General features: G+C 36.7%; 1 protein-coding gene and 1 long non-coding RNA gene across 2 annotated transcripts in view; one reads left to right on the top strand and one right to left on the bottom strand.

Moving 5' to 3' along the window:
- LOC105477550 (myosin heavy chain 15) overlaps positions 1 to 15,909 on the top strand; it is a 128,796-nt gene that overhangs the window by 60,457 nt on the left and 52,430 nt on the right. Inside the window, exons 22-25 of the mRNA XM_024791456.2 lie at positions 5,791 to 6,046; positions 9,238 to 9,480; positions 10,589 to 10,765; positions 12,872 to 13,017. Coding sequence (XP_024647224.1) covers positions 5,791 to 6,046; positions 9,238 to 9,480; positions 10,589 to 10,765; positions 12,872 to 13,017 — 822 coding nt within the window. The remainder of the gene's footprint in view (positions 1 to 5,790; positions 6,047 to 9,237; positions 9,481 to 10,588; positions 10,766 to 12,871; positions 13,018 to 15,909) is intronic.
- LOC139362071 (uncharacterized) overlaps positions 1 to 15,909 on the bottom strand; it is a 31,233-nt gene that overhangs the window by 12,627 nt on the left and 2,697 nt on the right. The window lies entirely within an intron of this gene.

Consider the following 15,909-nt stretch of genomic DNA (forward strand, 5'->3'; position numbering starts at 1 on the left):
TAATATTTCATTATATATTTATGCCACACTTTATTTATTTGTCAATGAACACTTAGGTTGATTCCATATCTTGGCTATTGTGAATAATAGTACAATGAACATGATAGTGCAGATATGTCTTCAAAATTCAAATTTCATTAGTATTTTAAGATTGATAGATCCTATGGTAGTTCCATTTTTAATTTTTTGAGGAGCCTTCGTACTGTTTTTCTTAATGGCTGTACCAATTTACATTCCCATCAACAGTGTACAAGGGTTCCCTTTCCCCACATACTTGCCAACCCTTATCTTTTGTCTTTATTAATAGCCATTCTAACAGGTGTGAGGTGATATCTCATTGTGGTTTTGATTTGTATTTCCCTGATAATTAGTGATGTTGAATATTTTTGTATATACTGTTGGCCATTTGTAGTCTTTTGAGAAATGTCTATCAGGTCATTGCTGATTTTTAATGGGGTTGTTTTCATGCTATACAGTTGAATTCCTCATATATTTTGAATATTACCCCTTTATTGCATGTATAGTTTGCAGATATTTTCCCCCATTCCATAGGTTGTCTTCTCCTTTTTGATAGTTTCTTTTGCTGTGCAAAAGCTTTTTAGTTTGATGTAATCCCATTGTCTATTTTTGCTTGTGTTGCCTTTGATTTTGGGGTCACATTAAAAAGAATCGTTGGCAATTTATTGACCAATGTCAATAAACTTTTTCTCCAAGTGTTCTTCTGGTAATTTTACAGTTTCAGATCTTAAATTTAAGTCTTTAGTTCCTTTTGAGTTCATATTTGTATATGGTGTGAAATGAGGATCCACTTATTCTTCTGCATGTGGATATCTAATTTACTAACACCATTTATTGAAAAGACTGTCCTTTCCATACTGTGTGTTTTTGGCAACTTTATTGAAGAACAATTAACCATAAATGCATAGATTGATTTATGGGTTCTCCGATCTGTTCCATTGGACTATATGTTTGTTTTTATGCCAATACTTTGCTGTTTTCTTTGCTATAGTTTGTAGCGTATTTTGAAATTAGGTAATGTGATTCTTCCAGCTTTGTTTCTATTGTTTTGGCTATTTGAGGTCTTTTGTGGTTCCATATAAATTTTAGGAATTTTTTCCTAGTTCTGTAAAAAACACCATTGGAATTTTGAAAGGGTTTACATTGAATCTGTAGATAACTTTGGGGACTATGGACTTTTAACCAAAAATATCCTGTGTTCTTCCAATTCATGAACACAAGATATTTTTGCATTTGTTTGTGTCTTCAATTTCTTTTTTCAATGTTTTATAGTTTTCAACGTGCAGATCTTTTACCTCCTTGGTAAGTTTTATTCCTATCTATTTTATTTTATTTTATTTTTTGATGCTATTATGAATTGACTTCTTTTTTGGATAGTCCATTGTTAGTATATAGAAATGTTACTAATTTTTTGTGTTTTTTTAATCCTGCAAGTTTACAAATGTATTAATTCTATTTTTTGGTGGTTTTTAGTGTTTTCTATATGAGATAGTTTAACTTCTTTGTTTCTAATTTGAATGGCTTTTGTTTCCTCTTTTTGCTGATTACTCTGGTTAGGACTTTCAGTACTATATCGAAAAAAACTATTGAGAGTGAGCATTCTTGTCCTGTTCCTGACCTTAGAGGAAAAGCTTTCAGTTTTCAGTTTTTCACCATTAAGTATGATGTTAGCTGTGGGCTTGTCATATATGGCCTTTATTATGTTGAGGTACCTTCCTTCTATAGCTACATTGTTGAGAATTTTTATGATGGATGAATGAATGGATGTTAAATCTTGTCAAATATAAAGATATTTATATCATCTTGATGAATTGACCCATTTATCATTATGTAATAACTTTCTTTATCTCTTGTTACAGTTTTTGACTTATATATATTTTATCTGATGTAACTATAGCTGCTCCTGCTCTTTTTCAATTTCCATTTGCGTGGAATATCTTTTTCCATTTCTCACTTTCAACCTGTGTATGTTCTCAAAGCTAAAGTGTGTCTCTTGTTGGCAGCATATAGTTGGGTTTGGTTTTTCTATTCATTTGGCCACTCTGTCTTTTGATTGGCGAACTTATTTCATTTATATTTAAAGTAATTGTTAATAGATACAGACTTACTACTGCCATTTTCTTAATTGTTTTATGACTTTTTAAAAAATTGTTTGTTTCTTTCTGTCTTCCTTTGTGATGTGATAATATTTTGTAATGCTAGGTATTTATTCCTTTCTCTTTATCTTCTGTATGTTTACTAGAAGTTTTTTCTTTGTGGTTACCATGGGGCTTACATAAAACATCTTGTAGTTACATGTTTATCTTAAGCTGACAAACCTCTTATTTTTAAGCTGGCAATAGTTTAACTTCAACTACATATAAAAACTCTTCATTTTAACTTATCTTGTCCCCACATTTTATGTTACTTATGTCACAATTTAATATTTTTTAATATTGTATATCTATTAATCCATTATTGTAGCTACAGTTATTTTAAATAATTTTGTACATTAACTAATATTAGAGTAAAAGGTGATTTATGCACCATTATTACAGTATTATTCTGAATGTGACTATGTTCTTGTCTTTTCAGTGAGTTTCACACTTTTATATATATTTGTGTGGTTAGTTAGCATCCTTTTGTTTCAACTTGAAGAACATCCTTTAGCATTTCTTGTAAGGCAAGTAGTGATGATAAACTCCCACAGTTTTTATTTGTTTGGCAGTCTTTATCTCTCCATTTCTGAAAGGCAGCCTTGCTGGATACAGTATTTCTGGTTGGTGGTTTTTAGTTTTTGTTTTCTTTCAGCACTTTGATTCTATCATACCACTGTCTTCTGGTCTGCAAGGTTTTGCTGAGAAATCTGCTCATAGTCTCAGGAGTGTTTCATTATATGTGACAAGTTACTTTTGTTTTGCTGCATTCGAAACTCTTTGACTTTTGAGAATTTCATTATAATGTGCATTGGTGAAGATCTCTTTGTATTTGATCTACTTGAGGTTCTTTGGGCTTAATGAATCTAGTTGTTCGTTTTCCTCTCCAGATTTAAAAGCTTTCTGTCATTGTTTCTTTAAATAAGCTTTCTGTTTCTTTCTCTTTCTGTGCTCCTTCTGTGACTCCCATAATGTATATGTTGGTAAGCTAGACGATATCCTATAAGTGCTGTAGGCATTCTCCATTCTTTTCATTTGTTTTTCCTTTTTGTTCCTCTAAATGAGTAATTTCAAACGACCTGTCTTTGAGCTTACTGATTCTTCCCCTTGATTGCATTTATACTTTCCATGGAATTTTTCAGTCCAGTCATTGTGTTTTTCAATTCCAGAATTTCTATGTGGTTCTTTTTTATGGTTTTTATTTCCTTGTTGAAATTCTCCTTTTGTTCATGTATTATTTTTCTCACTTTGTTTAGTTGTTCTCTTGTAGCTCACTAAACTTTTTTTAAAGATCATTGTTTTGAATTCTTTGTCAGCAATTCATAGATCTCCATTTAGGGTGGGTTTCTAGGTGGTTTGTTTCATTCTTTTTATTCTGTTGTGTGTTCCTGATTCTTCATGATTATTATAGCTTTGCATAAGTGTCTGTACATTTGAAGAAACAGTAGTCCCCCTCCTCCATATTTATGTACTGGCTTTGACTGGGCAAGATCTTCACCAGACATCTTGGCTAGAGATTTTAGGCCTTCGTCCCTCACTGCTCCAGCTGTTCAGTTTGTTTGTGTATTTGTTTCAGAAACCTGTAATTTCTTGCTTTCTCCAGTGTCTGATTTTGTTACTTTGTAGATCTCCATTTCTTTAGGGGTGGTTATTGGTGTTTTGTTTTGTTCCTTTGGTGGTGTCATATTTTTTTGATTATTCATGATCCTTGTGGCCTTACATTAGTGTTTGTGCATTTGAAGTAGTACATCTTTTAGTCTTTATAGGCTGGTTTCAACAGGAAAACCTCTTCAGCAGTAAGCTTGGTCAGAGATTCTGGGCAGCCCAGCTGGCAGTGTCCACTGGCAGGATTGCTGCTGGAGTCTTGGGGCATGATGGCTTGGTGGCAGTTTCAGTGCACATTCAGGCCCAATTCCTGGGTCCATGAAGATTAGCTTGGAGGCTGTATACACTAGATCTTGGATCCACATGGGCAAGCCTTGGTGTCTAAGTCCATGGTAGTGGACTTAGTGAGGGTATGTCTGGATCCTGGGGCCATGAAAGTCAGTCTGTGGTTAGGATCTACTGGAACACCCTTATTGACTGGGTCCATGGGGATAGTTCTGGGGCCTGGGTCTGTGGGGACTAGACTGATTATCGGGATGGTCCTGGAGTCTGGGTCATTGGGGGTAGGCTTGCAGTCTGGGGCTACATGTCTGGACTGGCACTGGGGCAAGCCTGGAACCTGAGGTTATAGGGCCATCCTGGAGTCTGGAGCTGTGGGGGTTTGTTCTTTTCTCAATTCACTAGTTTTTTTCCCCCAGTGTTTCTAATAACCTGCTTAATTTTTCCACTGAGTATTTGATTTCAACTGCTATATTTTTTAGTTTTAGACATTTTATTTGGTCTTATTTCAAATCTGTATGTCCTTTTATCAGAGTGGTTCATTGTTTCTAAAGTTCTTTCCTTTTTACCTTTGACAATAATTTTTTTTTTTTTTTTTGAGATGGAGTCTTGCTCTGACGCACAGGCTGGAGTATAGTGCTATGATCTCGGCTCGCTGCAAGCTCTGCCTTCCAGGTTCATACCATTCTCCTGCCTCAGCCTCTCTGAGTAGCTGGGACTACAGGTGCCTGTCACCACGCCTGGCTAATTTTTTATAATTTTAGTAGAGGTGGGGTTTCACCGTGGTCTCATTCTCCTGACCTTGTGATCCACCCGCCTCGGCCTCCCAAAGTGCTGCAATTACAAGTGTGAGCCACTGAGCCTGGTCAATAATTTTTAACATAATTATTTGATAGTCTCCATCAGATAGTACAATTATCTGAAAATCTTGGGGGTTTCATCAAACTTTTTATTATATGTGCTCAACTTAATTTTCCTATATGTGTTTTGTAACTTTGGATTTTAACCCCTTCAGGGTGCCTTATGTAGGAGAACTTCTGGTGCTTGGGTTTAAGGTGTTTTTTTTTTCAATGTAATTTTGCATTTTCCTACTCCAAGGGTTGAAAAGGTATTTATTATCAGAGTAAAAAAATCATTGTGCTCATTTCTTGGATATTTCTGTACCATTCAGGTAGTATAATTTAAACCTTAAATAATTCAGTGGTACTGGATCATTAAAAAAAATCTGAAGTAGAATTTGTCTTCACTCACACCAAATCAGATGTACTTTAATTTGATATCTCTCTTTGCTGGTAGGTGAATTTTTCAGTCCTCCTTTTTATTAAGGGTAAGATTCTTTGGAGGTTTGTGCCTTGCCTTTTTATCCATGTGAATATGAAAATACAGACTCTTACAATACCAAGACTTGTTTCCTCCTTCCGTAAAGATGGCCAAGCTATGCATGCATTCACTTATTGCTCAAGTTTTTGGTGCCTTCTATATGTCTTACTCTCTTTAGGTTCAGCTCTCATTCAAAGGATGTTTGTGATGGGAACATTTTTAGGATATCTAGTCCATAATACTGCTAACCCCAGATACCCCTTGGAGAGTTTTTGCCAGAATCAAGTGAAAGTCCAGATATAAAAGTGCTTTGAAGACTAATAAGAATTTTTTATGACTCCTAAAAAGATGTGTTTATTGAGGATTTTAATTTGGGAACTAATTTTCCTTTAGTTGGGGCTAACTTGCTTTTCTTTTTTCTCTCTTGATTTAGGGATGCACTCATTTTGATACAATGGAACATAAGAGCTTTCATGGCTGTGAAGAACTGGGCCTGGATGAGGCTCTTCTTCAAGATCAAGCCTCTTGTTAAATTTTCAGAAAGAGGAGAAGAAATAGCTGGACTGAAGGAAGAGTGTGTACAATTACAGAAAGCCTTGGAGAAATCAGAGTTTCAGAGGGAGGAACTGAAAGCAAAGCAAGTATCCCTCACTCAGGAAAAAAATGACCTGATTCTTCAGCTTCAGGCTGTGAGTAGCCACACCATTTGTTCTTTAAATCAAGTTTTTAATTAGACTTCCTTGTTAATCAGGCAGTGTTGACACGGAAGAAAAAAAAAATAGATGCATGTGCTTTTCAGATACCAAAGGATTTTATAAAACCAAAGACAATGAAAACAAGGAGATACCCTGTTTCATAGTGAAGTGATTTCATTGGCAAGATGTCTTTTAAAAAGGGACAAATTATCAGATGGATTTTTACTGTATAATAGCACATCATGGAGGCCGGGAAGCTCTGGATCTTAATTTAAAGTTTGTATGTAGCCCATGACCCATTAGCAAATCAGCAGACAGGATTTTAGTAGGTCCCAAGTAAAGCTTGACTGAGATCTTCAGGAATGTTGCAGTGTGCTTCTAGTCAGATATCCTGATTTTGGTCTCCCTACTTCCCCTTCCTGGGTCCAAATCAACATTACTAATGAGTTGAGTTTTTAAAACAGTTCTTAACCTTGACTTTGTATCAAAGTCATTTGTGAAACATTAAAAAAATAAAATAAAGATGCCTAGACTCCACTCTCAGATATTTTGATTAAGCAGACTCTGTGTAGGTCCAAATAATCTCTATGGGTGACACTGATATCCAGTCCAGATTAAGAACCATTGTCTTTAAAAAAGCATCATGTCGCTTCCCGGGTGAGCAACCCTCAGATCATATAATATGTACATTTTTAGACTCCAAACCCCTGGTTTTGGTATTCAAGCCTCTGTCTACAGTATGATGCTAATGTGTCATTACTCACTGTCTTTCATGTTACTCCTCCCTAGCCACCTGGACTACTGTGATCCCAAAACAGCCCAAAGGGCCAGGATGAAATTTTAACCACCTTTATAATACTTTCCTCTCTACTTAGCACAGTGTTAAGTTGAAAAATTCTGTGTTCAAATATAATTTTTCTTGCTTTTTAAATAAGAAACAACAGTTTTTCTTATTTTTAAACTTTACCAAAAACAGAGAAAATTTAGTACTTTCAGACTGACACAAGTTATTCTTTTATTGTTATTACTCTTTAATATTTTGAAGCTGTATTATCTACCAGCATGCCAAGAGGCTGTATTTTATGTAAGACTTTACACCCAAACCCGCATTTCTGATACATATTTAACATAGCAGTGATTCTACAACTTCAGTGTATACCAGTCTTACCTGGTGTGCTTGTTAAAAATACAAATTCCTGGGCCCCATTTCAAAGCTACTGTAAGAACTGTAAGAATCGGAATTTGTAAAATATTTTGGCTTAGGGAAGAGGTAACTTTGGTTGACACCGGGCCTCCCAGTTTCTATCATTCTTCCTACTGATGGAAAGTAGCCAGTGCTACCTGGGTTGATGCAGGAGATAGAAATGGACCCAGCTTGTGTAGGGCATGGTAGACAAAAGCTACCATGTCAAAGTAGCAAAGTAGCTACCATGACAAAGGTGCATGTCAAAGATCATCATGGGGAGCATGGGAAACACATGGAAGCAAACTCCAGAGCAAACCCAAGAAGGCTGAGATGAGTTCAGATTGTAACTGTGATAAAGAAGTTGACAGAGCTATCATTATATATTATTATATATAATATCTATTTTAAGATTATTTGTTTTAAGGGAGAAAGCTAAACACAAAATAATCCAAAAAAAAATAAAAGAAGTATTTTGAAATCCTTCTTTGCTTAGTCAAAATTCCACTAGAACTGAGTGACCTCGTTCCAATTAACATTGTGAGTACGTCAGAAAGCTGCCACTGGGGAAGGAATCTTCCTACTGCTAAACTGCCACACCATTGCTCAGTCAGCCCCCAAATCCTGCTGTCATGTTTAATGAAGAGATCAATGATGGTCGATTGGACTGTCCTCTTTGTTCAGTGGTGGTGACAGGTCTTGTATACAGGCTGAATGGAATGCAGCAAAAACTGTTCTGCTTGTCAATCTGGGGTGAACTAAGATAAAGTGTCCCCATTATTTCCCATACGTTGGAAGCTTCTCCGATTTGCATTCACCATTCCTAAATGTCCTGATACTCCTTTTTAATTTAGCCCCTGTTTTGGGATTTTCAGTGAAGTTGTACATTCATTATTCCATACCTCTCTCCATCTGTGCCTCTTTGAGCCCCGTTTGCTGGGTAGGCAGCCATTCTCCAGCCAGGAGCTACTCAGAGGCCAATAGCCTGGATTTTTATCTCCCCCCAGTCTCCTACTCTTGATCTGATTAGCAGACACAAGCTAAGTGAGGCAAATGGATCATTAATACATTGCCCAAACTGGCATGTTGTGAAGGATGGATGAGGTCTAGAGATGGAAGATGAAAATGTATGTAAAGTTATATTACAGCAAGACCAACAACAATAAAGAGCTTGCTTATGAAGAAGAGGTTTTATTCAGCCTCTAAAGAAGACAAGTTAGAGGGGTTTAAAGTTATGAAAGGTGCTCTGTAGTAAAAACCCCCTTTACTTTTTACTTGACCCATAACACACTTTTTACTTGACCCATAACACAGGAACAATGGGTCACCCAGTAAGAGCTGGAGGCAGTGCCTGTGCAAGGATAAAGGAAAGAGTACTATATGCTCTTTGTGTAACTTTGTACTATCAGAATCATTGAGGCAAAAATTTTAGTTCGAAATAACAGTGAAATCTAGTTAGTGACTTGCAACTTATGAATTCTAAATTTAGCCTATGAATTTAAAAAACATATAACTCAGCTCAATTTATTAGAAGAGATGTATATTAAACACGTACATCCGTGCACTTGTAATAGTTATAGTGCAATATTCTGAGGGAACTCTGCTTTCTTAAAAGATGATTTTTTGAGCAGTTATCTACCTCAAACTCTGTGCCCTCATGGATGTTTCCAGAAGCTGTGGTTTAAGCAGCACACCACTGATTTTTGGAGGCACGCTAGCTCCTTTAGGCCACCAGGATTCTATTAAGTGCTTTAGAAGAGGTAATCTAATCTACTGAATTGGCCTGAGAGATCGAAAGCACCTCCAAACACAAGCAACTTCTCCACTTCTCAGTGATCTGATCAGGGACCTGGGAATATTATTGCAGCTGTTTAGGAAAGGTAGGTGAAAGTGCTGGGCAGAGGGCAGGCAATTATCTCTTTGCTATGTGTTAAGCAGCATTTTCGCCTAGCTGATAAATTACTTCCAGCTGTTGGCAACAATTTTCTCCTCATCATGGCAGGAGCAAGAGACACTGGCAAATGTTGAAGAGCAGTGCGAGTGGCTGATTAAATCCAAGATCCAGCTGGAGGCCAGAGTAAAAGAGCTGTCGGAGAGGGTGGAGGAAGAAGAGGAGATAAATTCTGAGCTGACTGCCAGGGGGCGGAAACTCGAAGATGAATGTTCGGAGTTGAAGAAAGAAATCGATGACTTGGAAACAATGTTGGTGAAGTCAGAGAAGGAGAAACGTACTACAGAGCACAAGGTACTTTTTCCATAATGTTAGTTTAGAAGGCCTAGCAGCCAGAATTCCACTCTCAAATCAGGTTTTGGTATCTGACTTGTTCTATTTAAGTTAATTAACACAGTGGCCTGCAACTTTGCAGCATTGAGAGTCAGAACTGGCACAAAATATAGGGTCTGATAAACTATGCTCTCCCAATTCAGATTTCCAGTTTGAACTTATGGAACCTTATTTAACTTCCCAAATGAAACATTTTCATTTGTTCCAATCCTATTGCATCTGAACTCTATAATAGAGTAAAATGGTTTCATGGGGCCTGTAAGAACCCTTTTTTTTTTTTTTTTTGGAAGGAGAATGAGCATGATATGGTTTGCTAAAAGATAATTTGGGATGTGCCTGAGTCCCCAGCTGTGTCATTGATTTGGAGTTTGACCTTGAAGATGTCACTTTAATTCTAGTTAAGGACTTTCGTGTTTTGTTTGTTTTGGCTGAGAGTTTGTTTGAGGGTTTTAACTTGCGCATCTGTGTGTAGATTGAGGACAGTGAGGAGTCTGCATCAAGCCTCTGATACAGTCTCCAAAGTGACACCGTAATTTTGTCAGGCTATTAAATAGCACTCTTATTTTTATTGATTCCCTTTCATAAAAAGCACATGGGCCTGATACAGTCAACTTCCACGTTTGCATGTTTTATCAGCTGGAACCCTTCTTTAACTGCCACTTTCTTGGGATACTGAGGCACAACACGATCGGTACATGCCATGACTCCTCAAAAGAAATCGCAATTGCTTTTAGTGTTGTTACTGTTATATAATAATGTGAATTAAATTGGCCATCCAATTTAGTTCATATTAATAATGTTAAATAATTATGAATAATGTTAATTATTTACTCATATTAATGTTTAAACAGAATACTCCATTTCCTGACCATGACAGATAACAGATCATTTTTGTGGGAGAAAAACTAAATTTAGCTTTAGAAAGTGTATCAGGAACTTGGCTAAATACAGCTCTTTATGACACTGGATACCTCATGCGTTGTTCTGGACGACAAAAGGAGATGACCCTCAGTGTTATGCCCAACTTTCCAGCAGTGGCTTTAATGAAGCTGTCATCTTCTTCCCACAGGTCAAGAACCTGACTGAGGAAGTAGAGTTTCTAAATGAGGATATCAGCAAACTTAACAGAGCAGCCAAAGTTGTGCAGGAGGCCCATCAGCAGACCCTAGATGACCTGCACATGGAGGAGGAGAAGCTCAGCAGCCTGAGCAAAGCAAATCTGAAGCTGGAACAGCAAGTTGTTGGGGTCAGTAACAGTGTATCTGGTTAGTTAGCTATCTGTCTACATATATACATATCTCCAGTTTTTAATTCATTAATTTATCTTGACAGTTTCAGGAAAACCTAGTAGCATAGTTTTCCTGATTATTCAGAATAAAAGGGTTATTTTTTTATACACAAAACCACGACAGTATAAGAGAGGTCTCTGCATATAATCTATCAGTTTTTAAATGCAAATTTCATTCAACCCTGGACGATAGTAAAAGAGCATTAAGATGCATGGTAAAGGGTTATCACTCTAGGTGACTGGCTTTCCCCATATCTCCCACGGAACCTGGTGTTTTGTGCTACAGATATGCTGGTACTTTATTTGACACTGGTGTTGAAGGATTCGTTTTAAAGGCCGTGTGTGTTTCCAGTGGTGTGCTGAGATTTATTTATGGTTGAAAGATACGTGAGGCACAAGCTGTGTTCTACCTACACTATTGGAAATTACTTTTAAGATTCTAGAGATGATGCCCTTGTTTTGCTTCTAAATGCCCTGTGAAATAAAACTGTTTCACACCGCACACCGGTTTCAATGTGTGGGTTCATAATTCTTCCTTTTTCCCACCCCAGCTGACATAGTGTATGCTATGCATTTATGCTCACAGTAGTCCCCACTTTTATAAAGTGTAGCCTTTATAAAATTGTTGACAAGGGTGGTTAGGTTTTTTTTTTTCCTTGTCTGCTGCTCTTTCTTCCTGCCTCTATATAAGTTTCTTCTATTACTTATTCGTTGTGTTACATTTCTTCCTATTTCCACTAATTACATATCTCACAAAGCCTCAGCATAAGGATTTTTGGGTGTTTATATATGTGCATGTATATGCACATCACACACACCTGCCCACACCCACACACCCACACATTTATTCTCTCCTGGTGTCTTAGTCCATTCAGGCTGCTATAATAAAATACCATAAACTGGGTGGCAAATAAATAGCAGTTTATTTCCTACAGTTCTGGAGACTGGGAAGTCTGCAATCAAAGTACCAGCAGACTTGGTGTCTAGTGAGAACACATTTCCTGGTTTATGGAGGATGACTTCTCCTTGTGTCCTCACATGGCAGAAGGAACAAGGAAGCTCTCCAGGTTCTCTTTTATAAGGACTAATTCCATTCTTGGAGGCTCCACCTTCATGCCCTCATCACTTCCTAAAGGGCCCACCTCCCAACACCATTGCACTGGGGATTAGGATTTCAACGTATGAATTTGGCGGGGACATAGACTTTCAGTCCACAGAACTCAGTGTTCATCTACTTTCTGATTTTTACATATATCCTTTCCAGAATTTCTCCCTCCCTCCCAATTTGAATTTCATCTCTTTGGCTGGTTACAGAGCATATCTTCCATTGTTTTAAAGTAAACGTATCAATAAATAAAAAGCCATATTGTGACTGTTATCTAGCTTCCTGGAAAATTAACCTCTATATAATTCCTGGCAATACTAATCCATACAAAACTGGAATGTTCTGATGGAGGACATTTAGTGAGGAACCAGAATATGACATGATGTTATGAACTAGAAGAGGGTAGCAAGGTGGTGACAGGGCTTAAAAATCATGCCATGTGAGAATGTGTTTGAATGGGCCAGTGATGCCTAGGGTTATTCCAAATTATTAAGGATGATCATGCGGAAACTGATTTGCTTGGTGTTGCTCCAGGGAGCAGAGCTGGTGCTTGTGGAGAGAATTTACAGGAAATATTTTGGCTTCTTATGAAGAAGCACTCCCAAGTAAATGGACTTATCCACCCGTGAAATGAGCTGCCATGTGAAGAAGTGAGCTTCCTATCATTGGAAAGAGATCAATCAAGGGCTCACTGGCCATTTCTTGTTGGTTCCTTCCCTAAGACAGAACTCCTATTCTGTAATTTCTAAAGTTTTCTTCCATCCCTGTGATTTCTGGATTCTTTTGTTAACCTATTGACATATGCAATATTTATTTGGAAATATCTGTGTTACTGGGCATCATTTATAGAATTTGTGCTTGTGTCTTTCTTTTTCCAGAAGGTAAGTGGTTAATGAACACATCTAGTGAAGTATAAACTCTACCTATTTATTTGACTAAATAATGTCTCCTTTTGTCAGCTTGAGGGTGCCCTTGAGCAGGAGAGAAAAGCGAGAATTAACTGTGAAAGGGAACTGCACAAACTGGAGGGCAATTTAAAGCTGAATCAGGAAAGTATGGAGAACCTGGAAAGCAGCCAGCGACACCTGGCAGAAGAGCTGAGGAAGTAAGCCACCTTTCTGTTGACATGAGATTCTTGGAGACCTTATGTTAGAAGGAACAGCTTTCTTCTTTCATTTATCCTTAGGACTCCAGGGCCAGATAGCTCAAGACCCAAGGCAAGGATAACAAACCTAGGAAATGATTTTTTTTTTCTTTTCTGGACTTTATTTTATAGTTGTAAAGAGACTAAATGCATAATCTGGAAGGACGTAAAGAAGAAAGTATCTGACTAGCAAATGAGAAAGAATGGTGTAAGATATGAGATGTAAACTATTGGGAACTTGCAGCTGTAAGTCAAAAAAATAAAAATGATTCTTTTTTACTCATGAGACCAATGGCATAAAATGTAAAAAAAAAAAAAAAAAAAAAAATCCTCTTGTGAAGACTTACATACTCTCTGATTACTTAAATAATATGTTTGTCAGACATAACTTAATATTTATATAGGAATTTTGGTGAAATAATTTACTATATAAATATTAAACCTTAAAATCTAAAACAAGCCATGACAATGATCAAAATTAGGGAAACTTTCAACTTATTTGGATTCCTTACACCCCAAGGAACTCAGAGCAAGACGGCTTTCTCAGTTTAGTTCTACTAGTCAGTGACATGGGTTTTCTCACCTTCTCCCTTTTGTCATCTTCCTCTGTTTAACTAGACTTTTTTTTTCTTTTAACCATTAGGGTTAAATTTATTTAGATTATACCAAATAAGAGAGGAAAACAGTGAGGATGAAGAGTAAGATAGGTCAGGTTGCTGAGGTGGGTAGATCATGAGGTCAAGAGATTGAGACCATCCTGGGCAACATGGTGAAACCCCATCTCTACTAAAAATACAAAAATTAGCTGGGCGTGGTGGCACGCGCCTGTAGTCCCAGCTACTTGGGAGGCTGAGGCAGGAGAATCGCTTGAACCCAGGAGGCAGAGGTTGCAGTGAGCCGAGATCGTGGCACTGCACTCCAACCTGACAACAGAGCAAGACTCTGTCTCAAAAAAGGCCACATTAAAGATGGTAGTAGATCAATGGTTGAGGCCCACAGTGAAAGAAGAAAGAGAGTCCATTGACCAGCTGTGAGCGTCTGGCTTTCTTGTTGGTATATACATATATGCTATTATACATGCTCTTGGTGAGACTTGACTCATATTCTGCTAATAAGTTACTGGGCTTAATAGGTGTCTAGAATGATGAAACAAGCGACCTTATGAATGGAATGGAATAATTAAAACAAAATGATGATAGAGTTCCCTTAGCATTCAGTTGTGAAGATTGTGTTTCAGTACAAATGATAACCAGCAAAGTGTAAATGATACTCTATGTCATGTAGGCCACAGGTCAAGAGTTTTAGCATTTTATAAATCCATATTTTTAAAAAGTTGTAACTTTATTAAAAAACTTTTCCCCTAAATAGACCTATGTATATTTGAAACAATAAGTGATAAAGGTGGCATTTCAAATTAACAATGACAAGAGATATAGTAAATGGTATTGGAATTATTGGCTATTAATTTCCTGAGGTGAGAGAAATTGCTACCTCATACAATTTATACACACAAACTTCAGTTGCACTAATGAACTCAATATCAAAACAAAGCCATAAAACCATTAGAAGATGACAGATTATTCACAATAGCCAATATGTAGAAACAGCCTAAATATTCACCGATGTATGAATGTATAAAGAAAATGTGGGGTGTGTGTGTGTGTGTGTGTGTGTATGTGTATATATATACATACATACATACATATACACAAAAACCTATTGAAATAAAAAATAAAATTTTTAAAATGAAAAAACCCCCAAACACACACTCACACATATTCATACATACATCTGTATACATATATATACACATATAAAATATACATACACAATGGACTATTATTGAGCCTTGAAAAGAAACCCCTGCCATGTGCAACAACATGGATGAGTTTGGAGGACATTACACTAAGGGAAATAAGCCAGTCACAAAAAGGAAAAAGGAAAAAGACTGCATGATTCCACCGATAGAGGTATCTAAAATAATCAAATTCATAGAAACAAATTCATAGAAAAGTGCTTGCCAAGGGCTGGGAGGAGGGAGAAATCATGGAGAGCTGCTGTTCAATGAGTATAAAGTTGGTTATATAAGATGATTAAGTTCTAGAGATCTGCTTTACAACATTTTGCCTGTAGTTAACAATACTACATTTTGTACTTAAAAATTTAAGAGTAGAGCTCATGTTAAGTGTTCTTACCACAATTTTTAAAAAATTTGAATAAAAGATAGTCAATAAGTCTTAGGAAATTGACAGGCTACGTCTTCTTGAGCAAGTCACAAAAAGCCAAAGACAAAAGGGAGATATTGATATATTTGACATCAAAATTTTAAACATGTGGCAAATGCCAATACAAATAAAATGGAGACAGGTTATAAAGAGAGAGAAAAATTTGTAACACATATAAAAAATGTCAAGAATCCAAGGAAAATCTATAACTAAATAATTAGATGAACACACCTAATAGAAAAATGGGCAAATAACACAAACAGGTGGTCCATTTGGTTTATTGACCATTTAAATATACTAATAGTTGACAAGATGCAGTCATTACTAGTAAATGAGGGCATTGCAGATAAAACAATGAAATAGTAATCTATTTTCTAAGAAAATTTCAGAAGTATGATATTAAGAATAAATGTAGAGAAGCAATGATCTCACACTGTTAGTGGAGAGCAAGGGACAGGGCTATCTTATTTTTCAGCACTTACCTATACATTACCCAGCAATTTCCTGCTCAGTATCCACTCTAGAGAAACACTCTCATGTATACAAGGGGCATGGTTATTAATAGTGTGATTTGTAAAAGCAAAATATTAAGGAAAACCTAAGTGCTTATTGTGAAATTCACAAACTA

Source organism: Macaca nemestrina, chromosome 2, assembly GCF_043159975.1.
Source record: "Macaca nemestrina isolate mMacNem1 chromosome 2, mMacNem.hap1, whole genome shotgun sequence".
NCBI classification, from domain to species: domain Eukaryota; kingdom Metazoa; phylum Chordata; class Mammalia; order Primates; family Cercopithecidae; genus Macaca; species Macaca nemestrina.